Source organism: Pseudophryne corroboree (assembly GCF_028390025.1).
Source record: "Pseudophryne corroboree isolate aPseCor3 chromosome 3 unlocalized genomic scaffold, aPseCor3.hap2 SUPER_3_unloc_1, whole genome shotgun sequence".
In the NCBI taxonomy this organism is placed as follows: domain Eukaryota; kingdom Metazoa; phylum Chordata; class Amphibia; order Anura; family Myobatrachidae; genus Pseudophryne; species Pseudophryne corroboree.
In genome coordinates, this window is record NW_026967493.1 from 7494473 (window position 1) to 7521058 (window position 26586).

The 26586-nt window shown below is 48.6% G+C and overlaps 1 protein-coding gene across 1 annotated transcript in view; it reads left to right on the plus strand.

Moving 5' to 3' along the window:
* Positions 1-26586, plus strand: part of LOC134983104 (oocyte zinc finger protein XlCOF7.1-like) — a 163768-nt gene that overhangs the window by 118964 nt on the left and 18218 nt on the right. The window contains exons 12-16 of the mRNA XM_063948805.1: positions 7047-7344; positions 18486-18595; positions 19173-19364; positions 19576-19699; positions 19817-19914. Of these exons, the coding sequence (XP_063804875.1) occupies positions 7047-7344; positions 18486-18595; positions 19173-19364; positions 19576-19699; positions 19817-19914 (822 nt within the window). The remainder of the gene's footprint in view (positions 1-7046; positions 7345-18485; positions 18596-19172; positions 19365-19575; positions 19700-19816; positions 19915-26586) is intronic.

Genomic DNA, 26586 nt, shown 5'->3' on the forward strand with positions numbered 1-26586 from the left:
TGCATTCGATCGCTGTGCAGCGATGATGCAAAAAAAAGGCACTTCTGCACATGCGTATGCGGTGCAAAGCACACGCGCAACGTACTATTACAACGAATGATGTAGTTTCACACAGGGTCTAGCGAAGCTTTTCAGTCGCACTGCTGACTGCAGAGTGATTGACAGGAAGTAGGAGTTTCTGGGTGTCAACTGACCGTTTTCTGGGAGTGTTCATAAAAACGCAGGCATGCCAATAAAAATGCAGGTATGGCTGGGCGAACGCAGGGCGTGTTTGTGACATCAACACAGGAACTAAATAGTCTGAAGTGATCGCAAGCACTGAGTAGGTTTAGAGCTACTCAGAAACTGCACAAAATAAATTTGTATCGTTCTGCGATCCTTTTGTTCGCACTTCTGCTAAGCTACAATACACTCCCAGTGGGCGGCGGCATAGCATTTGCACGGCTGCTAAAAACTGCTAGCGAGCGATCAACTCAGAATGACCACCAGAGTATGGAATTGGATCACGTACTGGGCGATGGAACAGGTTCCCTGACGCAGAATCTCCAAAGAGGCAGAGGTGGTTCGGCATGGCACGTCAAAGATTTTACGAAATGTTGCCACGAATTCCGGGTAATTTGAGAGTATGGGATCAGGTCTCTCCCACAAGGGTCTAGCCCAATCCAGAGTCTGTCTGGTCAGAAGTGAAATGATGTATGCGATTTTGGTCCGATCAGATGGAAAGTTAGCTGTCTGAAGCTCAAACTGGCTCTCGCATTGATTGAGGAACCCACGGCATTGCTTTGGACTACCGTCAAATTTACTGGGTGGCGGTAGTTGTAAACGAGGAACTGGAATCGACACTAGAGGATTAGGTGCTGGCGGATTGGAAGCTGGAGCCGGAGTCCGAGATGTGGATAAGGCTGCATGAAGAGAATCCAAACAAGTGGACATATTCTGTATGAACTGTACAATCTGTGCCTGCATGGCCTCCTGTTTATTTAGACTAGTCAGAATATCCACAGAGGCATCGCCCCCGGTAGCCTGCTCACTTGCCGTCTCCATTGGGCCAGTGCTTACTGTCACACTCGGCGTAAGTTGGGCTTCCGACAACCGAGTTTTGGCTGAAGGGACAGCTACTTGTGAGGAGAGTAAATGAGGTGGCTGTATGTAATACCTCCTCATGGGGTGGAGGCCAAACTTACAGTTAACGTTGGCTGGAGGGCGTAAAGAAAGGGAGGACTCCGTAGGAAATTAACTAGTTTTAATGAATAACAGGCTGTACACGAATATTGGAGAAATTGAAGAAACTGGAAGAATTAGAGTCTATGGTTAAATAACTTGAAGAGTGAAGCTGAAGAACTCCGGTACAGAAGAACTGAAAAATGTATTTTATGATTAAAAGACGAGGCTGAAGAGTTTGGACTTTGAAGAAATGAAGACTGTGGTTTGTGATTGAAAGACGAGGCTGAAGAACTTGGACTTTGAAGAAATGAGGACTGTGGTTGTGATTGAAAGATGAGACTGAAGAACTTGGACTTCGAAGAAATGAGGACTGTGATTGTGATTGAAAGACAAGGCTGAAGAACTTGGACTTTGAAGAAATGAAGACTGTGATTTGTGATTGAAAGACAAGGCTGAAGAGCTTGGACTTTGAAGAAAAGAAGACTGTGATTTGTGATTGAAAGACAAGGCTAAAGAACTTGGACTTTGAAGAAATGAAGACGTCTGCGAGATCCGCTGTTAGCACCTGGACCTCCTCTACGACCTGGGACCCCGTGAGCGTTTCCACAAGTGGCAACGGACTTAGACAGCAGGACTGCAGCAGCGTCTAGGTAACCGATGGATGAGAGCAATCAGGACCAGGGAACCAGAAGTAACCTGGGAGCACAGAGCTGGAGAACCTTTCACAAGGAGGTAACTTGAAGCATTGGCACTCTCCCTCTGAGCCAGCCCCAATTGTAAGGGGAGAACACGCAGGATTGGCTGGACACAGAATGGGAACTTCATTGGTAATACTCTGGTCTCCAACATGGCTGTCCCCAGCACAGGAGACATACTCAGCTGTTAGCACACAGCTTTAGCCAGCTTCTGTCTCTGACACACTATACTGTGTCACCACTAGAGGACCTTACCGCAGCGATCCCCGTCGCAGCACCCGGCTCTCCAGAAACCCGCCCCCCAGCAGCCGTACATCCGTCCAGGAGGACCCGCCGCGGCTCCCTGCAGCCGCACAAACCAGCAGGAGGGCAACCTCCGGGAGCACCCGCTGGAGGTAAGGCTCCGGAGTCTGACACTGATACCGCTGAGGTAAACTGGAGTCTTGAAGGAGGAGCTGTGCTGTCCCTGTGAGACTGTTCAGTGAGATCTGCAGAGAGAAAATGGCGCTGGTGAGCTGCTGGATCCACTCATAGTGAAGCCCCTCCTTTTTAATGGCGCGTGGTCTTCCCGTGTTTTTTTTTATACTGGCCTGAGGTGTTTTTTATGCTTACTAGTGGGTTTGACCCCTGTAAGTCTGCATTCCACTGCCGGTTATCGATATGGAGTTCAGCTTGCTCCTCACCGCGAATACACTGTGTGTTACTGAAGTCTGGAGCCGCAGCTTCAGCGCTGCGCTCCTACCCTTGTGCTGCCATTAGCGCCGGTGACCTGCTAACCGGGACGCCGGCGATGTACTCAGCACTCTTCTTACTTCTGGCTCTGTTAGGGGTGGCGGCGTACTGCGGGTCTGTAAGCTCGCCGTGGTGGGGCTTGTGAATAGGACCCTCAGGAGCTCAGTGTCTTGTCAGTGGAGAAACGTGACTATTAACTCTTTAGGATGTTGGGCTATTCTCTCCCCTAAGTCGCACGAAGCAGGCAGACTGGTGCCAACCAGCCCTGCCTGTAAAATACAAACAGAAAATAAATGTAGAAAAACTCTCTTCAGGAGCTTCCCTGAGTGTGACCGGCTCCTCCAGGCACATTTTCTAAACTGAGTCTGGTAGGAGGGGAATAGAGGGAGGAGCCAGCCCACACTATTAATTTCTTAAAGTGCCCAAAGCACCTAGTGGACCCATCTATTCCCCCCCCCCCCCATGGTACTAATGTGGACCCCAGTATCTTCTAGGACGTAAAGAAATATAATATAAATCTATTTATCTGTTCAATCTGTCTGATGGGATGTGCACACTTATTTTTAACATTGTGCCCACTGGGCAACACTAACACAATGTTGCAGCGTACTGAGGGTTTCCTTCCTCCATGGCCCCTGAGCACTGCAGCCATAGCCCGGGATGCAAGTGCTCCTTTCTGCCATCCCTCAGCAATAGGGTGGGGCTACCAGGAGCTGGACTAGCTGGCACTAGGTTGGCAGTCTGCCACCCTGCAGGCACCTGTAGTTCCATGCACACACCCCCTGCAGCACCGCAGCCTGTATAGTCCCCACTGCAGCAGCTCCGCTTCCTCTCAAAGTCCTGTAGTCCGGCACTAAGTCCCGGCTGCAGTGGCTCCCTGCATATTGTCTGCTGTTTTATAGCTTAGTGGTCTAACGATCTCTTCAAAGGATTGGGGGCCTAATTCAGATCTGTTCGCTCGCTAGCGTTTTTTGCTGTGCAGCGTTCAGGGCACTTCTGCGCATGCGTATGCACTGCAATGCGCAGGCGTGACACACAGGTACAAAGTGGATCATCGCTTTGTGGTGGATTTAACGAAGAATCCATTCGAATAGCTGATCGCAAGGAGATTGACAGGAAGAAGGCGTTTGTGGGTGTTAACTGACCGTTTTCAGGGAGTGTCTGGAAAAACGCAGGCGTGTCCAAGCGTTTGCAGGGCGGGTGTCTGACGTCAATTCCGGCCTCAAACAGGCTGAAGTGATCGCAGCGGCTGAGTAAGGTCAGACCTACTCAGAAACGGCACAAACTGTTTTTGTACAGGGTGGCTGCACACGCGTTCGCACACTTGCACAGCTAAAATACACTCCCCTATAGGCGGTGACTATCTGATCACAGCGCTTCAAAACTAGCTAGCAAGCGATTAGATCTGAATTAGGCCCACGGTTCTGGAATTAATTGTCCAAGTAGGTGGCTTACTCACAGACTGTGAGGATATCAGTGCTGAAAGTAGGGTGGTACGGAGTTCCATTAAGAAATATGGTGGTGGTACTCAGTACTTAGTAAATATGGTGGTGGTACTCAGTACTCAGTAAATATGGTGGTGGTACCCAGTACCAGCCCACCACTAGCGCATAATTTATAAGGGGCATTTTTGTGTGTGATACATAATTTGATGTCAGTGGCATAACTGTGTGTGGCATAATATGTAAGGCATTACGCATACCCTCCAACATTTTACACACAAAAATCGGTACAAACTAGAAAAAGGGGTAAAGGGGTGACCACGCCCCTTTTCCTATACTTTCAATGGAAGTTTAGAGAGCCAAAAATCGGTACAGACCATAAAAAAAAGGTACTGTACCTATTAAAAAGGTACAGTTGGAGGGTATGCATTACGGTGTGTGGCATAATGTGGCCATGCTCCTATTGTCATGTAGCCACTCCCCTAGTTTTGTGTGACCTCACACCCTTATGACACATGACCAGACCCATTTTTACTATCGGTACCACTAAGAAAATTTTTCTACATGCACCACTGGAGGATATTGGTATCGCTCTGCCTATGCGCAATTGTATAAAGGTATTGGGGACCTGTGACCCCTTTGTTCACGATTGTTAGCAGTAAATGGTAGTGAATTACGGCGCTCTCACCATAGACAGAGTTCAGTCAGGGAACATATCAAACTAAGGCTGACCCCTGGCAGCTGCCATTTTGTAATCGGAGTGGCTATGTGTGACGTCACGCAGCCGCCCAAAAAAACGCTCCTGGTTCGCCCACATTCAGCCCCCTCCCCCATGCTGCGTTGCCACTCCGCGAACGACCGCCGCTGTCAATCGCACCACAGCCGCATCACCGCTATGTGAAAGGCCGTGCACGTGCTCTGCGCCCAGTGCTCGTGCGCAGACCACCCGAATGCAGTTTACAGACGCGCATCTGCGTTTGGGTTTGAAATTTGAATGACCCTCTTGGGGACGGTTGTGTCTATGTTGCCTTCGTGCAAAGGACCTGGACGTGACAAAATGAGTGGGCAGGAAACAACTTACGCCCTTACAGCTGTTTTCTTCATTCTCCGTTCGTTTGGGGTATTTTTTATTTTTTTCTATGCAGCATTGGACCCTCGCGGGCTCGGCGTCTCGCTCCGCTCCACTTGCCACACTTTTTTATTCCAAATAGATTGTGACATGGACCCAGGGGGTTATGGGAAATGTCCTCTGCACGAAGAGAATCTAGACACTACCTCTTGGGGACTTATTATTGTAATGGCCAGTGAGAAGAGCTGCAGTTCTCTAGTTAGACACCAGATGGCGGAGTAATGCGGTAACAGTACAGATTGCACGGTGTGACAGGTCTGTTAGTTTTATCATAGCAATGCATTCCGGGAGCTGAAGTCTGTCTGTCACAAAATATCAACGGAACTTATAAAGAGCTGAACTTCATTTCCCATAACACACCACTTTCCCTTCCCTATACTGTAACCCGGGAACCAGGTGAAACGCACAGACTGGAAATATGTGGATTGGAACGCATAAACAGGAAGTCTAGTAGAATGTAGACCGCGCAGACCGGAAGTTAGAAGTAATATTTCCGTGTCAGAGATGAGTGGGAGGAAGAAGACATTCATGTGACTGGCAGAAGGTAATCACAGGTATAATTAGCCCTTATTACCTGTCTATGACTTATTTCCCCACAACCATACTGCAGGGCATAACTAATGACCCATGTAAGTGGTATGAGAGCAGCAGGGATGTGACACATGTGCTGGTGCTGTGTAACCTGTATATTGCCAGTACATCCCCCTCTTACTGCAGGGAGCCAGCTGTTATTATTGCAGGGAGGTCAGGGGTGTATGGTGGAACAGTCTGTCCTCTGTCACCGCTATCCTGGGAATAGCTCTATGGGATGTGACATATAGGAAGATGGTCACCGCTGTATATGGGGCTTGTTTTGGTGCTGTGACCTCTTCATGTCGCAGGGGGTGGAGCCTGTACCCATAGAGGGCAGAGGTCACCTAGGCGCGTCACCCTGGTTATTCAGAATGGTTCAAATAAATCACTAGGCAGATAGTGGGTTAACGAAGCGCCCTATTATTATACATAAACTACACAGCTCACAATAATAGTAATAAAGTTACAGTATCAGGGATTCCCCACACTGCAGTACAGACACTCCTGCATGTGACCAGCAAGGACCAGTCACTGTGATGTGCAGACCTGCGCTGCTGAGTTTACCTCTTTACTCCTCTACCCATGTGATAAGCTCAATGTCTCCGCCTTCTTGGTGGATGCAAGCAGTAGAAATGTCCTTTGAGGCTATTAGATCCACTTCTGACCAAACCTTCCTGTTCTGCGACTTCCTTGCGGTTGAACCTCACTGCGCTGGGCCCAATCCCGCAACTTCATGCTGGCACTGACCTGGTTACATCCTACAACTGATAATATGATGTGACTGGGCACTTTTAAAGCCCCCTTGTTCTTGGGATGATCACTCCTTGTGATCATCCAGCCCTTATTCGACCGCTGTAGCCACTTGCCACCTGGCTCCAGCCATCCAGACCAGATGCGGGCCAGCAGGATTTAGACAGACACACTTCCTACAGAACTAAGGAATGTTCACAACAGCAGAGAGGGCAATCCACCTGGCAGGAGCACATCCATATAATAATAATAAGCTGGATGATATACTTTATTTACAAAGCCTGTCAGTGTCCGGTGTGGCTGGGGAACCTGTCCATCTGTGTCCAATATGGCTGTATGTGCACCGTAGAAACAAACTTGGTGTAGACAAATAAGAAATCAGTTTTTATCTTTGTTATTAATTTCTCTGACGTCCTAGTGGATGCTGGGGACTCCGTAAGGACCATGGGGGAATAGCGGCTCCGCAGGAGACTGGGCACAAAAGTAAAGCTTTAGGACTACCTGGTGTGCACTGGCTCCTCCCCCTATGACCCTCCTCCAAGCCTCAGTTAGATTTTTGTGCCCGAACGAGAAGGGTGCACACTAGGTGGCTCTCCTGAGTTGCTTAGTGAAAAGTTTAGTTTTAGGTTTTTTATGTTCAGTGAGACCTGCTGGCAACAAGGGGAGAAGAAGCGAACTCACCTGCGTGCAGAGTGGATTGGGCTTCTTAGGCTATTGGACACCATTAGCTCCAGAGGGATCGAACACAGGCCCAACCATGGAGTCCGGTCCCAGAGTCGCGCCGCCGGCCCCCTTACAGAGCCAGAAGCAAGAAGAAGTCCGGAAAATCGGCGGCAGAAGACATCCTGTCTTCACCAAGGTAGCACACAGCACTGCAGCTGTGCGCCATTGCTTCTCAGCACACTTCACACTTCGGTCACTGAGGGTGCAGGGCGCTAGGGGGGGGCGCCCTGAGCAGCAATAAAAACACCTTGGCTGGTGAAAATACATCACATATAGCCCCCAGGGCTATATGGATGAATTTTAACCCCTGCCAGAATACACAGAAAAACGGGAGATAAGGCCGCCGAGAAGGGGGCGGAGCCTATCTCCTCAGCACACTGGCGCCATTTTCCCTCACAGCTCCGTTGGAGGGAAGCTCCCTGGCTCTCCCCTGCAGTCACTACACTACAGAAAACAGAGAGGGGGGCACTAATTAGGCGCAGTATTAAAAATACAGCAGCTATAAGGGGAAAAACACTTATATAAGGTTATCCCTATATATATATATATATATAGCGCTCTGGTGTGTGCTGGCAAACTCTCCCTCTGTCTCCCCAAAGGGCTAGTGGGGTCCTGTCCTCTATCAGAGCATTCCCTGTGTGTGTGCGGTGTGTCGGTACGTTTGTGTCGACATGTATGAGGAGGAAAATGATGTGGAGACGGAGCAAATTGCCTGTAATAGTGATGTCACCCCCTAGGGGGTCGACACCTGAGTGGATGAACTGTTGGAAGGAATTACGTGACAGTGTCAGCTCTGTATAAAAGACAGTGGTTGACATGAGACAGCCGGCTACTCAGCTTGTGCCTGTCCAGACGTCTCATACGCCGTCAGGGGCTCTAAAGCGCCCGTTACCTAAGATGGCAGATACAGACGCCGACACGGATACTGACTCCAGTGTCGACGGTGAAGAGACAAATGTGACTTCCAGTAGGGCCACACGTTACATGATTGAGGCAATGAAAAATGTTTTACACATTTCTGATAATACGAGTACCACCAAAAAGGGGTATTATGTTCGGTGAGGAAAAACTACCTGTAGTTTTCCTGAATCTGAGAAATTAAATGAGGTGTGTGATGATGCGTGGGTTTCCCCCGATAACAACTGATAATTTCTAAAATGTTATTGGCATTACATCCTTTCCCGCCAGAGGTTAGGGTGCGTTGGGAAACACTCCCTAGGGTGGATAAAGCGCTCACACGCTTGTAAGAACAAGGGCTTTACCCTCTCCTGAGATGTCCGCCCTTAAGGATCCTGCTGATAGAAAGCAGGAGGGTATCCTAAAATGTATTTACACACATACTGGTGTTATACTGCGACCAGCAATCGCCTCAGCCTGGATGTGCAGTGCTGGGTTGGCGTGGTCGGATTCCCTGACTGAAAATATTGATACCCTAGATAGGGACAGTATATTATTGCCTATAGAGCATTTAAAAGATGCATTTCTATATATGCGTGATGCACAGCGGAATATTTGCCGACTGGCATCAAGTGTAAGTGCGTTGTCCATTTCTGCCAGAAGAGGGTTATGGACACGACAGTGGTCAGGTGATGCGGATTCCAAACGGCGTTTGGAAGTATTGCCTTATAAAGGGGAGGAGTCATTTGGGGTCGGTCTTTCAGACCTGGTGGCCACGGCAACAGCTGGGAAATCCACGTTTGTATCCCAGGTCGCCTCTCAATATAAGAAGACGCCGTATTATCAGGCGCATGTTAGGCTCTCCTGCCCTGTGCTGCCACGTCGTCATGGCAACCGGGAGACAAGTGCTAGTGGAGTAACCTGAGCGCAGCTGATACTCCGGTTCGGGTCTTTTGCTGTGCAGTGGTTATAGGCTCTGTGCACGGCAGGGGATCCGGTGCTGGTTTTTGTGCTCACAGTCTGTGAGGTCTGAGTGGGGCGTGGACAGCACCTGCTTTATAAGGCCTCTTTTCAGGGTAAGCAGATGCTGCTGAATCTTTGTTGGTTAGTCAGTTCATGAAAGTTAGTCAGTACTGTGTAGCTTTGTATTTGTTTGTTGCTTACTGCAAATAGGCCTGGGGATTTGGTATTACACTCTGCCAATCCAGACCTAGCAGTAAGACTGGAGTCAGTCGTTTAGCTTGCTGGGGTTCTGTTACTACTCTGTGAACTTAGCAAGTTTGCGGCTGTATTCTAAGACTTGCCTGTCTAATCCTTTCTCACTGTGCTAGGTGTCAGGGGTCAGTTTAGTGGCAGTAAGCTGAACCTGTGCACTGCAAGTGAGAATTAGGATTGTGGAGACTCTCCTTGTGTCTATCATTCCATCTCTGACCAAGGAGTTTACTGCCACACCCGTTGGTAACCCTTTAGGGTTTTGCTGTTGCCCTTAGCAACAGCATTTCGGGTTCTCTACGTATTAAAACACAACATCTTGCTTTTCCCATCTGAGCAGTTCTAATACAAGGGAGTTACCCAGTTCCTTAGCCTCTGGGCTTCTCTGTTCACTTTGTGTGTATTTTGTTACCCTATCACCTTCTGTTTACGTTATGTCATATTCCCCAGTCTGTCTGTGTATCCATTTGTTTTGCATAACAGTTCAAACACCAGTACATTCCTGCAGGCACTGGAGTGCATAACAGTTCTGACACCAGTACTTTCCTGCAGGCACTGGTGTGCATAACATATTAAGCAGCCTAATACTCCTGTTGAAATTTTGTGGGAATATGGAGCATACCCCTCAAAATACGTTGCAACAGGTGGTCGATCAGGTGCAGGTCCTGACTCGACAATTTAATGATTTGTCCATTAAAATGCACACCTCCCAGGCTGCTGGCGGAGCTCCCGCAGCAGCAGCACCTGCAGGGGTTAAGGAGCCGAAAGTAAATCTCCCGGATCGTTTTTCTGGGTCGGAGATTCAGCGGGTGGGCATAGTGATTTCCTTGCTACAAGGAGACCCACAGGTCTGGGCATATGGGTTGCAGCCTGACTGTCCGTCGCTTAAAAGTGTTGATGTTTTTTTTACGGCACTGGGCATGTTGTATGATGACCCTGACAAGACGGCCTCAGCCTAGGCTCAGATTTCGATCCTTAAGCAAGGGCGAAGGCCAGTTGAGGTTTACTGTACGGAGTTTCGGAGGTTGGCCCATGATACCCAGTGGAATGACCCAGCCCTGAGACACCAGTACCGAAGAGGTCTTTCTAACCAGATAAAGGACCAACTGGTACAATATCCCTTGCCTGATAGCTTGGATCAGCTCATGCAGTTATCCATCCGGGTGGATAGACGGCTGAGAGAGCGTAGGCTTGAAAGGGAGACTGAGATTTCCTTCCTTCCCAAGGGAACCTCAGACTCTGAGGAATTTTCTGAGGAGCCTATGCAGATTGGGGCTACCCGCCTCTCCTCGCGTGAGAAGACGCGGAGGAGACAGCAGGGGTTGTGTTTGTACTGTGGGAATAAAGGTCATGTGGTAGTATCATGCCCAGAAAAGCCGGAAAACTTCAGGGCATGAGGGTGATGGGAAATATCCTGTCAGGCCAGAAGTCAGAATTTCCCAAGAAGACTTTTATCATTCCGCTGACCTTGAAGATCCTCGGTCAAACTGTCATGACTGAGGCCTTTGTGGACAGTGGGGCCGACGGGGTTTTTATGGACCGCCAATTCGCCCTGAAACACTCTGTTCCCTTAGTACCCTTGGCATCGGAAATTGAGATTTGTGGGTTAAACGGGGAACCATTATCCCAAGGTAAAATTACCTCTTGCACTAGCCAGATTTCTTTGTTTATTGAAGCCACACACTCTGAAAAATTGTCCTTTTATGTGACTGTCTGTACTTTTGCCCCATTGGTGTTGGGGTTACCCTGGTTAAGGGTCCACAATCTTCAATTTGACTGGGTCTCTGGGGAGATTCTTAGTTGGGGTACTGATTGTTTCAGGAGTTGCTTGAGCCTTCCAGTCAGGCTCTCGCAGCTAAGTTTGTCAGGATTGCCAGGGTGTTATGCAGATTTTGCGGACGTGTTCTCCAAAAAAGTTGCAGAGGTACTACCTCCCCATCGCCCCTATGACTGTGCCATTGATTTGTTGCCAAATGCTAAGCTTCCCAAGAGCAGGTTGTACTTCCTGTCACGTCCTGAGACTCAGGCTATGGCAGAGTACATTCAGGAGAACTTGGCTAAGGGATTTATCAGACCTTCACAGTCTCCAGTTGGGTCGGGGTTCTTCTTCTTGGGGAAAAAGGACGGTTCGTTGCGACCCTGCATCGACTTCAGGGAATTGAACCGTATCACGATTAAAAACTCATACCCACTGCCTCTCATTTCGGTCTTGTTTGACCAGCTTCGTACTGCCACCATTTTTTCTAAGATTGACCTACGCGGTGCGTACAATCTAATCCGAATAAGAGAGGGGGATGAATGGAAGACTGCCTTTAATACCCACTCAGGGCATTATGAATATTTGGTGATGCCTTTTGGGCTCTGTAATGCCCCGGCAGTCTTCCAGGATTTCATGAATGATGTGCTCAGGGAATATTTGGATAGATTCTTAGTTGTATACTTAGATGACATCCTAATCTTCTCCCATTCCCTGGAGGAACATCGGAAGCATGTACGCTTAGTCCTCCAGAAACTCAGAGACCACCGGCTTGGGGGCGAAGCTGGAGAAGTGCGAATTTGAAGTTCAGCAAATCGCATTTCTAGGATATATTATCTCCCCAGAAGGTTTCCAAATGGAGGGTTCCAAGGTACAGGCAGTCCTGGATTGGGTGCAGCCCACTAGTTTGAAGGCGCTTCAGCGTTTCCTGGGCTTTGCGAATTTTTATAGACGATTTATCGCTGGATTTTCGTCTATAGTGGCGCCCTTGGTGGCACTCACTACGAAAGGGGCGGATGTTGCTCACTGGTCTTGTGAGGCTAAAGCGGCTTTTGCCCGTCTCAAAAGGGCATTTGTTTCGGCCAAGGTGCTGCGACACCCAGATCCAGAGCGTCCTTTTGTGGTGGAGGTGGATGCCTCTGAGATGGGTATTGGGGCAGTGCTTTCTCAGATGGGAGTGTCTGATAATCGCCTTCATCCCTGTGCTTACTTTTCCCGTAAATTTTCGCCTGCCGAGATGAATTATGACGTGGGTAACCGGGAATTGTTGGCTATTAAGGATGCACTCGAGGAGTGGAGACACTGGCTTGAGGGGGCTAAGTTTGTGGTCTCAATTCTCACTGACCATAAGAATCTGGCATATTTAGAGTCTGCGAAGCGTCTCAATGCCAGGCAGGCACGATGGGCTTTGTTTTTTGCTCGCTTTAATTTTTTGATAACATATCGCCCTGGGTCAAAAAACATCAAGGCTGATGCGCTCTCGCGGAGTTTTGCTCCAATCCAGGAGACCACCGAGGAGCCGTTGCCCATTGTTTCCCCATCATGTATTAAAGTGGGCATTACCCAGGACCTCTTATCATTAGTCCTTCGAGCACAGGAGCAGGCTCCTCCAGACCTTCCGGTAGGTCTTTTGTTTGTGCCTCCTTGGTTAAGACAGCGAGTGTTCCTGGAATTCCATGCCAAGAAGTCGGCAGGTCACCCGGGTATTGCCAGAACTCGGGAGTTTCTATCTAGGGCGGTGTGGTGGCCCTCGGTGGCTAAGGATGTGGATCAGTGGGTTCGGGCATGTGACATCTGTGCCCGAAATAAGACTCCTAGAGGGGTTCCTGTTGGCCCATTACATCCACTCTCTATCCCATCTAAGCCATGGACCCACATTTCAATGGATTTTGTGGTGGATTTGCCCAAATCCTCGGGGATGACAGCCATCTGGGTTGTCGTTGACAGGTTTTCGAAGATGGCGCACTTCGTTCCACTGGTTGGGCTGCCATCAGCCAGACGCCTGTCTGAATTATTTATGCTGCATGTTGTGCGTCTCCACGGGTTGCCACTTGATGTGGTCTCTGACCGTGGATCCCAGTTTGTGGCCAAATTCTGGAGGGCATTTTGTTCCGATCTCCAGATTTCTGTCAGCTTGTCGTCAGGCTACCATCCGCAGTCTAATGGGCAGACTGAAAGGGTGAACCAGTCCTTGGAGCAGTTCCTCAGGTGTTATGTCTCCAAGTGTCAGACTGACTGGGTTGCTCATCTGTCCATGGCGGAGTTTGCCTATAACAACGCGGCTCACTCTGCTACAGGGATCTCTCCCTTCCTTTGTGTGTATGGGCATCATCCTAAGGCCAATTCTTTTGACCCCCTGGACTCCACGCCTGGTGGTTCCTCTGTGGTTTCGGTCCTTAGAGGTATTTGGCGGAAAGTGAAGAAAGCCCTTGTGTCTGTGTCATTAGTGACCAAAAGGGTTTTTGATAAGCGGAAAAGACCCTGCAGCTTCAAATTAGGAGACTTCGTCTGGTTGTCTACCAAGAATTTGAAGTTGAGACAGCCATCTCATAAGTTAGGCCCCCGGTTCATCGGCCCTTATAAGATCACCAGGGTTATCAATCCGGTGGCATTTCAGTTAGATCTGCCCCGTTCTTTGGGTATCAATAAAACATTTCATTGTTCCCTTTTAAAACGGGCGATTAGTAATCCTTCTTCCAGTGGAAGACCTTCCCCTCTTCTGATACGTGGCCAGAGGGAGTTTGTTGTTGAAAGGATTCTTGACTCCAAGGTGGTTCGGGGTCGGCTGTCATTTTTGGTGCACTGGAAGGGGTATGGCCCGGAGGAGCGGTCGTAGGTGCGCAGTTGTGATCTTCATGCCCCCAGACTGATACGCTCTTTCTTCTCGCAGTTCCCCGATAAACCCGGTGGTAGGGGTTCTTTGACCCCTCGTCAGAGGGGGGGTACTGTTAGGGTCTCCTGCCCTGTGCTGCCACGTCGTCATGGCAACCGGGAGACAAGTGCTAGTGGAGTAACCTGAGCGCAGCTGATACTCCGGTTCGGGTCTTTTGCTGTGCAGTGGTTATAGGCTCTGTGCACGGCAGGGGATCCGGTGCTGGTTTTTGTGCTCACAGTCTGTGAGGTCTGAGTGGGGCGTGGACAGCACCTGCTTTATAAGGCCTCTTTTCAGGGTAAGCAGATGCTGCTGAATCTTTGTTGGTTAGTCAGTTCATGAAAGTTAGCCAGTACTGTGTAGCTTTGCATTTGTTTGTTGCTTACTGCAAATAGGCCTGGGGATTTGGTATTACACTCTGCCAATCCAGACCTAGCAGTAAGACTGGAGTCAGTCGTTTAGCTTGCTGGGGTTCTGTTACTACTCTGTGAACTTAGCAAGTTTGCGGCTGTATTCTAAGACTTGCCTGTCTAATCCTTTCTCACTGTGCTAGGTGTCAGGTGTCAGTTTAGTGGCAGTAAGCTGAACCTGTGCACTGCAAGTGAGAATCAGGATTGTGGAGACTCTCCTTGTGTCTATCATTCCATCTCTGACCAAGGAGTTTACTGCCACACCCGTTGGTAACCCTTTAGGGTTTTGCTGTTGCCCTTAGCAACAGCATTTCGGGTTCTCTACGTATTAAAACACAACATCTTGCTTTTCCCATCTGAGCAGTTCTAATACAAGGGAGATACCCAGTTCCTTAGCCTCTGGGCTTCTCTGTTCACTTTGTGTATTTTGTTACCCTATCACCTTCTGTGTACGTTATGTCATATTCCCTAGTCTGTCTGTGTATCCATTTGTTTTGCATAACCGTTCAAACACCAGTACATTCCTGCAGGCACTGGAGTGCATAACAGTTCTGACACCAGTACTTTCCTGCAGGCACTGGTGTGCATAACAGCGCAGTCCTTTCGTTCCTATAAGGGCAAGCGGGCAAAATGTTCCTCATTTCTGCCCCGTGACAGAGGGAGAGGAAAAAGGCTGCAGAAATCAGCCAGTTCCCAGGAACAGAAGCCCTCTTCCGCCTCTGCCAAGCCCTCAGCATGACGCTGGGGCTTTACAAGCAGACTCAGGCACGGTGGGGGCCCGTTTCAATGAATTTCAGCTCGCAGTGGACTCACTCGCAAGTAGACCCCTGGATCCTTCAGGTGATATCTCAGGGGTACAAATTGGAATTCGAGACTTCTCCCCCTCGCCGTTGCCTAAAGTCGGCTTTACCGACGTCTCCCTCTGACAGGGAGGCAGGTTTGGAAACCATTCACAAGCTGTATTCCCAGCAGGTGATAATCAAGGTACCCCTCCTGCAACAGGGAACGGGGTATTATTCCACACTGTTGTGGTACCGAAGCCGGACGGCTCGGTGAGACCAATTCTAAATCTAAAATCTTTGAACACTTACATACGGAGGTTCAAATTCAAGATGGAGTCACTCAGAGCAGTGATTGCGAACCTGGAAGAAGGGGACTACATGATGTCTCGGGACATCAAGGATGCTTACCTTCATGTCCAAATTTACCCTTCTCACCAAGGGTACCTCAGGTTTGTGGTACAGAACTGTCACTATCAGTTTCAGACGCTGCCGTTTGGATGGTCCACGGCACCCCGGGTCTTTACCAAGGTAATGGCCGAAATGATGATACTCCTTCGAAGGAAGGGAGTTTTAGTTATCCCTTACGTCCAAGTAAGGGATAACTAAAACTCCCTTCCTTCGACCTCCAACTGTTCCCCTGATAAGGGTAAGATCCAGGGAACAGTTGGAGGTCGGTGTAGCACTATCTCAGGTAGTGTTGCGGCAGCACGATTGGATTCTCAATATTCCAAAATCGCAGCTGATCCCGACGACACGTCTTCTATTCCGAGGGATGATCCTGGACACAGTCCAGAAAAAGGTGTTTCTCCCGGAGGAGAAAGTCAGGGAGTTATCCGAGCTAGTCGGGAACCTCCTATAACCGAGCCAAGTCTCAGTACATCAATGCACTTTCCAGTGGGACTTGCTGGAAAATTGGTCCGGGTCGCATCTTCAGATGCTTCAGCGGATAACCCTGTCACCAAGAACAAGGGTGTCTCTCCTGTGGTGGTTGCAGAGTGCTCATCTTCTAGAGGGCCGCAGATTTGGCATTCAGGACTGGGTCCTGGTGACCACGGATGCCAGCCTGAGAGGCTGGGGAGCAGTCACACAGGGAAGGTATTTCCAGGGCTTATGGTCAAGCCTGGAGACATCACTTCACATAAATATCCTGAAGCTAAGGGCCATTTACAATGCTCTAAGCTCAGCAAGACTTCTGCTTCAAGGTCACCCGGTGTTGATCCATTCGGACAACATCACGGCAGTCACCCACGTAAACAGACAGGGTGGCACAAGAAGCAGGAGGGCAATGGCAGAAGCTGCAAGGATTCTTCGCTGGGCGGAAAATCATGTGATAGCACTGTCAGCAGTATTCATTCCGGGAGTGGACAACTGGGAAGCAGACTTCCTCAGCAGACACGACCTCCACCCGGGAGAGTGGGGACTTCACCCAAAAGTCTTCCACATGATTATAAACCGTTGGAAAAAACTCAACAGGTATTGCGCCAGGTCAAGGGACCCTCAGGCAATAGCTGTAGACGCTCTGGTAACACCGTGGGTGTACCAGTCAGTGTATGTGTTCCCTCCTCTGCCTCTCATACCCAAGGTACTGAGAATTATAAGATGGAGAGGAGTAAGCACTATATTCGTGGCTCCGGATTGGCCAAGAAGGACTTGGTAACCGGAACTTCAAGAGATGCTCACGGAGGATCCGTGGCCTCTACCTCTAAGAAGGGACCTGCTCCAGCAAGGACCCTGTCTGTTCCAAGACTTACCGCGGCTGCGTTTGACGGCATGGCGGTTGAACGCCGGATCCTGAAGGAAAAAGGCATTCCGGATGAAGTCATCTCTATCCTGATCAAAGCCAGGAAGGATGTAACCGCAAAACATTATCACCTCATTTGGCGAAAATATGTTGCGTGGTGCGAGGCCAGTAAGGCCCGACGGAGGATTTTCAACTGGGTCGATTCCTACATTTCCTGCAAACAGGAGTGTTTATGGGCCTGAAATTGGGGTCCATTAAGGTTCAAATTTCGGCCCTGTCAATTTTTTTCCAAAAAGAACTAGCTTCAGTCCCTGAAGTTCAGACGTTTGTAAAAGGGGTACTGTATATACAGCCTCCTTTTGTGCCTCCAGTGGCACCTTGGGATCTCAATGTAGTTTTTGGGTTCCAAAAGTCACATTGGTTTGAACCACTTAAATCTGTGCAGTTAAAATATCTCACATGGAAAGTGGTCATGCTGTTGGCCCTGGCCTGGGCCAGGCGCGTGTCAGATTTGGCGGCTTTATCCTGTAAAAGCCCTTATCTGATTTTCCATTCGGACAGGGCGGAACTGAGGACTCGTCCTCAGTTTCTCCCTAAGGTGGTTTTCAGCGTTTCACCTGAACCAACCTATTGTGGTGCCTGCGGCTACTAGGAACTTGGTGGACTCCAAGTTGCTAGACGTTGTCAGGGCCCTCAAAATATAGGTTTCCAGGACGGCTGGAGTCAGAAAATCTGACTCGCTGTTTATCCTGTATGCACCCAACAAGCTGGGTGCTCCTGCTTCTAAGCAGACTATTGCTCGTTGGATTTGTAGTACAATTCAGCTTGCACATTCTGTGGCAGGCTTGCCACAGCCAAAAATCTGTAAATGCCCACTCCACAAGGAAGGTGGGCTCATCTTGGGCGGCTGCCCGAGGGGTCTCGGCTTTACAACTTTGCCGAGCAGCTACTTGGTCAGGAGCAAATACCTTTGTAAAATTCTACAAATTTGATAACCTGGCTGAGGAGGACCTGGAGTTCTCTCATTTGGTGCTGCAGAGTCATCCGCACTCTCCCGCCCGTTTGGGAGCTTTGGTATAATCCCCATGGTCCTTACGGAGTCCCCAGCATCCACTAGGACGTCAGAGAAAATAAGAATTTACTTACCGATAATTCTATTTCTCGTAGTCCGTAGTGGATGCTGGGCGCCCATCCCAAGTGCGGATTGTCTGCAATACTGGTACATAGTTATTGTTACCAAAAAATCGGGTTATTGCGGTAGTGAGCCATCTTGTCTAGAGGCTCCTCTGTTATCATGCTGTTAACTGGGTTTAGATCACAAGTTATACGGTGTGATTCGTGTGGCTGGTATGAGTCTTACCCGGGATTCAAAATCCTTCCTTATTGTGTACGCTCGTCCGGGCACAGTATCCTAACTGAGGCTTGGAGGAGGGTCATAGGGGGAGGAGCCAGTGCACACCAGGTAGTCCTAAAGCTTTACTTTTGTGCCCAGTCTCCTGCGGAGCCGCTATTCCCCCATGGTCCTTACGGAGTCCCCAGCATCCACTACGGACTACGAGAAATAGAATTATCGGTAAGTAAATTCTTATTTTCTGTCCTTTTTACAGGGTATACTGTCCTGTGTAGCGCATCTGTATCAATGAGGATGGATGGATATCACGTGACTGAGAGGATACTAAATCTGACTCTGGAGATCATCTACTTGCTGACTGGGGAGGTGAGGGGGAGTCTGGGAGTGTCACAGTGACGTCACTCTTATCTATATTACTGACACAGGGATCTGACTGGGGAGGTGAGGGGGAGTCTGGGAGTGTCACAGTGACGTCACTCTTATCTCTATTACTAACACAGGGATCTGACTGGGGAGTTGAGGGAGTCTGTGAGTGTCACAGCGACGTCACTCTTATCTCTATTACTAACACAGGGATCTGACTGGGGAGGTGAGGGGGAGTCTGGGAGTGTCACAGCGACGTCACTCTTATCTCTATTACTAACACAGGGATCTGACTGGGGAGTTGAGGGAGTCTGTGAGTGTCACAGCGACGTCACTCTTATCTCTATTACTAACACAGGGATCTGACTGGGGAGGTGAGGGAGTCTGTGAGTGTCACAGCGACGTCACTCTTATCTCTATTACTAACACAGGGACCTGACTGGGGAGGTGAGGGAGTCTGGGAGTGTCACAGTGACATCATTCTTATGTCTATTAATAACGCCTGGATCTAACTGGAGACGTGAAGGTTTTTTTTGTTATATATGGTGATATATGTATTGGTGTATCTCTCAATACGCAGGATTATACAGTAGTGAAGAAGACATCTGGTGAGTCTGTGTCACCCAGCAGCCGTCATTGTTTGTCAGGAGGACTGAGCAGGACCCAGAGCCCCATCACAGTGCCACCACCTCACTCACTGATACATGAGAGACACAATGACCAGAAGATCCTGCAACTCACCAACAAGATCATTCAGCTGCTGACTGGAGAGGTGACTGCTGGGAATGGGGCATTATACAGTAACACCAGGGGTTGTGTCTGGGTGATGACTGGAGAGGAGACTGCTGGGAATGGGACATTATACAGTAACACCAGGGGATGTGTCTGGGTGATGACTGGAGAGGTGACTGCTGGGAATGGGGCATTATACAGTAACATCAGGGGATGTGTCTCGGTGATGACTGTATCATTGTGTGTGTCAGGTTCCTATAAGGTGTGAGAACGTCACTGTCTATCTCTCCATGGAGGAGTGGGAGTATATAGAGGAACACAGGGGTCTGTACAAGGACGTGATGATGAAGAATCACCGGCCCCTCACATCACTGGGTAAGAGGAGACTGTCATGTAGTGTAATGGAGAGAGCAGCTATGGGGGCCACCTAGATACACATCATCTGATAATCACATATATACAATGTACTCAGTCACTGTGTGTCTTTTACAGATGGGGCCAGTAACAGGAATACCCCAGAGAGATGTCCCCATCCTCATTATCCACAGGATGATACAAAGGAGAATCACAGTGTCCCACAGGAGGATCAGGTAAGTGAAATTAAAGGTATCGACTGATACCAAAAACTGTTACTTCTTATTCTTTTCTAAGAAGATTGACAATTATAAAACTAGACAGTAAATATATAATAAACATGAACATTCTGTTTGCTCTGCAGTGAATAAATGCGTCATTTAATGATGAAGGCGAGATATAAGTAATGACTGAGTTCTCCGCCTAGCATGAAACGAATATTAATATATAAAATGCCTCATTAGAATAAATATCACATGATCTGTATGTAGCATGCCAAACTAACTCAGAGTAGTGTTGGAGGATCCAAGACTTCTGGCAGTACTGTTTCCATCTGATTTTGACATCTAAGGGACAATACTGGGATTTCCGTTGAGTGTACAACATTGGGTACCAGGTTATTGTCTAGAAATAGTGAATCAGACTTGCAATCCTATGTGGGATTATTTTACTGTTTGTTACTGGAATAAAGCCTGCTTATACTGGAGACATTGGGTGAGATTCAAATGATATATCACGCCCAATTTCCTTTCTAAAATGATCTCCATTATTACGCATATTGCGCCCATAGTAATCAGGTTTAGCTGTGTAAAGGGTTGGGTGTGGAAAGAGGTGAAAAGAATTGAATCCCGCCCATTGTGTTGAGTCTACATCCAAGGTCATCTGGAGATGAGGCTAGAAGTTACTATTATCCAACGCTCTATCTTAAGGCTTGCATCCACTGAATCTTTTTTTTTTTTATTTAATCAAGTATTTTTATTGATTTTCAAAAGATTTGAAACATACACACTAACAAGTAAGAAACAGACAAACTAACAAGTAAGAAACAGACAAACTAACAAGTAAGCGAGCATATACAGGTACTATTTACATAAGATGGCAGTAGAAAAACAGTACATACAAAGCTGTATATTGAAATCAGTTTCAGCTAATTATCACAAGATTATAACCATGCATTATCACCCAGAAGAAGTACTGTAGGATGTGGACAGACAGAGGGACCGAGACAGTGCAGGAACCTAGGGCTCAGGCTGACAACCAGTGGGGGAATTGGCGAGAATATAATGAAAGTCCTGCCATATTGACCAGACCTCATTAAACTTAGAGGGGCAGTTTCTCTTCTGATACATAAACAGCTCATAACACAATCCAGGAGGAGAGTGAGGTGGAGTCAGACGCCTTAGGCAATACAGACCTTGGCTAACATACAGATTCGTGGTGTTAGTAAAGGTTGGATAATACCTGTATTACGTATGATCGTAACCACCCTGACCCAGAAAGTGTCCACTTCAGGATAGGTCCACAGAAGATCCCAGAAGCCAGCAGAAGCATTTAGGACATGACTCTGAAGAAGACCAACCAAAACTCACAGAGCCGAGAAGGGGTCTAGTAAACCCTATGCAAGATATCTAACTGTACCTGCTGAAACCTGGCATATGCTGTGGCCATCCTAGCAGAACCCAATATAAATCCCCACTCATCATCAGTCAGAGATCCCAAATCTACAACCCAATGAGACCTAAGGCTGCTCAAATCTCCCTCACCATAAGAGGACAGAAGAGAGAAGAAGGCCAACGGAACGGCGCCTCAGGTAATGTAGGCACTAGAAATCGTACTGGAGACTCGGAAAACAGGAGAAGTACCCTTCCTCCGTTGTAGGTATCTATAAAACAGATTTGCTGGAAGGCCATAAGTGGAGGACAGGAAAGCAGACGTTTGTAGAACCCCACCCTGATATAACTGACCGATAGAGGTCACACCAAAAACACAACCACACAGAACTGACCTCAAGCCCACAAATCTCAGAGAAGACTGAATTATGCCAGAGTGGGGTGCAAGAATCTAGAACGGTATCACCCAAAATCTTACCTGTCGCCACCCAAGCGCTACGAGCTTGTTATAGTAAAGGAGGACAACGAGAAAGTGGAGAGCGAGCCAATAAAAATTGAATTAGAAAAAACTGCAAACCCACTTTCTCTAACATCCTAAGTGGATGCTGGGGACTCCGTAAGGACCATGGGGAATAGCGGCTCCGCAGGAAACTGGGCACAACTAAGAAAGATTTAGGACTACCTGGTGTGCACTGGCTCCTCCCTCTATGACCCTCCTCTAGACCTCAGTTAGAATTTTGTGCCCGGCCGAGCTGGACGCACACTAGGGGCTCTCCTGAGCTCCTAGAAAAGAACATAATATAGTCAGTGGGACTATATATGTGTAAAATCCCCTGCCAAAATATCCATAAAAAAGCGGGAGAAGTCCGCCGTGAAGGGGGCGGGGCTATCTCCCTCAGCACACTGGCGCCATTTTCTCTTCACAGTGCAGCTGGTAGACAGCTCCCCAGGCTCTCCCCTGTAGTTTTCAGACTCAAAGGGTTAAAAAGAGAGGGGGGGCACTAAATTTAGGCGCAAAACTGTGTGTATATATATATATATATATATATGTATGTATATATATATATATATATATATATATAGATATATATATAGATATATATATAGATATATATATATATAGATATAGACAGCTATAGGGAAAAATTCACTTTTGTTAGTGTAAATCCCTGATTATATAGCGCTGTGGTGTGTGCTGGCATACTCTCTCTCTGTCTCCCGAAAGGACTTTGTGGGGTACTGTCCTCAGTCAGAGCATCCCCTGTGTGTGTGCGGTGTGTCGGTACGGCTGTGTTGACAGGCTTGATGAGGAAGGTTACGTGGAGGCGGAGCAGGTGCCGATAAATGTGATGTCGCCTCCTGCGGGGCCGACACCAGAGTGGATGGATAGGTGGAAGGTATTAACCGACAGTGTCAACTCCTTACATAACAGGCTGGATGACGTTACAGCCGTGGGACAGCTGGATTCTCAGCCCGTGCCTGCCCAGGTGTCTCAGATGCCATCAGGGGCTCAAAAACGCCCGCTACCTCAGATGGCAGACACAGATGTCGACGCGGAGTCTGACTCCAGTGTCGACGAGGTTGAGACATATACACAATCCACTAGGGACATCCGTTGCATGATTTCGGCAATAAAAAATGTGTTACACATTTCTGACATTAACCCAAGTACCACTAAAAAGGGGTTTTCTCTATCGTCCTAGTGGATGCTGGGGTTCCTGAAAGGACCATGGGGAATAGCGGCTCCGCAGGAGACAGGGCACAAAAAGTAAAGCTTTTCCGATCAGGTGGTGTGCACTGGCTCCTCCCCCTATGACCCTCCTCCAGACTCCAGTTAGATTTTTGTGCCCGGCCGAGAAGGGTGCAATCTAGGTGGCTCTCCTAAAGAGCTGCTTAGAGAAAGTTTAGCTAGGTTTTTTATGTTACAGTGATTCCTGCTGGCAACAGGATCACTGCAGCGAGGGACTGAGGGGAGAAGGAGTCAACTCACCTGCGTGCAGGATGGATTGGCTTCTTGGCTACTGGACATCAAGCTCCAGAGGGACGATCACAGGTACAGCCTGGATGGTCACCGGAGCCGCGCCGCCGGCCCCCTTGCAGATGCTGAAGACAGAAGAGGTCCAGAATCGGCGGCTGAAGACTCCTGCAGTCTTCTAAAGGTAGCGCACAGCACTGCAGCTGTGCGCCATTTTCCTCTCAGCACACTTCACACGGCAGTCACTGAGGGTGCAGGGCGCTGGGAGGGGGGCGCCCTGGGAGGCAAATGAGTACCTATAAAGGCTAAAAATACCTCACATATAGCCCTAGAGGCTATATGGAGATATTTAACCCCTGCCTGATTTCTCAAAATAGCGGGAGACGAGCCCGCCGGAAAAGGGGCGGGGCCTATCTCCTCAGCACACGGCGCCATTTCCTCTCACAGCTCCGCTGGTCAGGACGGCTCCCAGGTCTCTCCCCTGCACTGCACTACAGAAACAGGGTAAAACAGAGAGGGGGGGCAAATTTATGGCGATATTTTTATATAACAAAGCAGCTATAGGGGAGCACTTATTATAAGGCTATCCCTGATATATATATAGCGCTTTTGGTGTGTGCTGGCAAACTCTCCCTCTGTCTCCCCAAAGGGCTAGTGGGTCCTGTCTTCATTAGGAGCATTCCCTGTGTGTCTGCTGTGTGTCGGTACGTGTGTGTCGACATGTATGAGGACGATATTGGTGTGGAGGCGGAGCAATTGCCAAATATGGGGATGTCACCTCCTAGGGGGTCGACACCAGAATGGATGCCTTTATTTATGGAACTACGGGATAGTGTCAACACGCTAAAGCAGTCGTTTGACGACATGAGACGGCCGGACAATCAATTAGTGCCTGTCCAGGCGACTCAAACACCGTCAGGGGCTGTGAAACGCCCTTTGCCTCAGTCGGTCGACACAGACCCAGACACAGGCGATGACTCCAGTGGTGACGGTGACGAATCAACCGTATTTTCCAGTAGGGCCACACGTTATATGATTTTGGCAATGAAGGAGGCGTTACATTTAGCTGATACTACAGGTACCACTAAACAGGGTATTATGTGGGGTATGAAAAAACTACCTATAGTTTTTCCTGAATCAGAAGAACTAAATGACGTGTGTAATGAAGCGTGGGTTGCCCCTGATAAAAAGCTGATAATTTCAAAGAAATTATTGGCATTATACCCTTTCCCGCCAGAGGTTAGGGAGCGCTGGGAAACACCTCCTAGGGTGGACAAGGCGCTAACACGCTTATCTAAACAAGTGGCGTTACCCTCTCCTGAGACGGCCGCACTTAAAGATCCATCAGATAGGAGGATGGAAAATATCCAAAAAAGTATATACACACATGCAGGTGTTATACTACGACCAGCTGTAGCAACTGCCTGGATGGGCAGTGCGGGGGTAGTTTGGTCAGAATCCCTGATTGAAAATATTGATACCCTGGACAGGGACAATATTTTACTGTCGTTAGAACAAATAAAGGATGCATTTCTTTATATGCGTGATGCACAGAGGGATATATGCACACTGGCATCACGGGTAAGTGCTATGTCCATTTCGGCCAGAAGAGCTTTATGGACGCGACAGTGGACAGGCGATGCGGATTCAAAACGGCATATGGAAGTTTTGCCGTATAAGGGGGAGGAGTTATTTGGAGTCGGTCTATCAGATTTGGTGGCCACGGCTACAGCCGGGAAATCCACCTTTCTACCTCAAGTCACTCCCCAACAGAAAAAGGCACCGACTTTTCAACCGCAGCCCTTTCGTTCCTTTAAAAATAAGAGAGCAAAGGGCTATTCATATTTGCCACGAGGCAAAGGTCGAGGGAAGAGACAGCAACACGCAGCTCCTTCCCAGGATCAGAAGCCCTCCCCGGCTTCTACAAAAGCCTCAGCATGACGCTGGGGCTTCTCAAGCGGACTCGGGGACGGTGGGCGGTCGTCTCAAAAATTACAGCGCGCAGTGGGCTCACTCGCAAGTAGATCCCTGGATCCTGCAGATAATATCTCAGGGATACAGGTTGGAATTAGAGACAGATCCACCTCGCCGTTTCCTGAGGTCTGCTTTACCAACGTCCCCCTCCGAAAGGGAGACGGTGTTGGAAGCCATTCACAAGCTGTACTCTCAGCAGGTGATAGTCAAGGTACCTCTTCTGCAACAAGGGAAGGGGTATTATTCCACTCTTTTTGTGGTACCGAAGCCGGATGGCTCGGTAAGGCCTATTCTAAATCTGAAGTCCTTGAACCTGTACATAAAGAAGTTCAAGTTCAAAATGGAGTCACTCAGAGCAGTGATAGCGAACCTGGAAGAGGGGGACTTTATGGTATCCTTGGACATCAAGGATGCGTATCTCCACGTTCCAATTTACCCCTCACACCAGGGGTACCTCAGGTTCGTTGTACAAAACTGTCACTATCAGTTTCAGACGCTGCCGTTCGGATTGTCCACGGCACCTCGGATCTTTACAAAGGTAATGGCCGAGATGATGATTCTTCTTCGAAGAAAAGGCGTATTAATTATCCCATACTTGGACGATCTCCTAATAAGGGCGAGGTCCAGAGAACAGCTAGAGATGGGATTAGCACTGTCTCAAGAAGTGCTAAAACAGCACGGGTGGATTCTGAATATTCCAAAATCCCAGTTAATGCCGACAACTCGTCTGCTGTTCCTAGGGATGATTCTGGACACGGTTCAGAAAAAGGTTTTTCTCCCGGAGGAAAAAGCCAAGGAGTTATCCGAGCTTGTCAGGAACCTCCTAAAACCAGGAAAGGTGTCTGTACATCAATGCACAAGAGTCCTGGGAAAAATGGTGGCTTCTTACGAAGCGATTCCATTCGGCAGATTCCACGCAAGAATTTTCCAAAGGGATCTGTTGGACAAATGGTCAGGGTCGCATCTTCAGATGCACCTACGGATAACCCTGTCTCCAAGGACAAGGGTGTCTCTTCTGTGGTGGTTGCAGAGTGCTCATCTATTGGAGGGCCGCAGATTCGGCATACAGGATTGGATCCTGGTGACCACGGACGCCAGCCTGAGAGGCTGGGGAGCAGTCACACAAGGAAGAAACTTCCAGGGAGTATGGACGAGCCTGGAAACGTCTCTTCACATAAACATTCTGGAACTAAGAGCAATATACAATGCTCTAAACCAGGCAGAACCTCTGCTTCAGGGAAAACCGGTATTGATCCAGTCGGACAACATCACGGCAGTCGCCCATGTGAACAGACAGGGCGGCACAAGAAGCAGGAGGGCAATGGCAGAAGCTGCAAGGATTCTTCGCT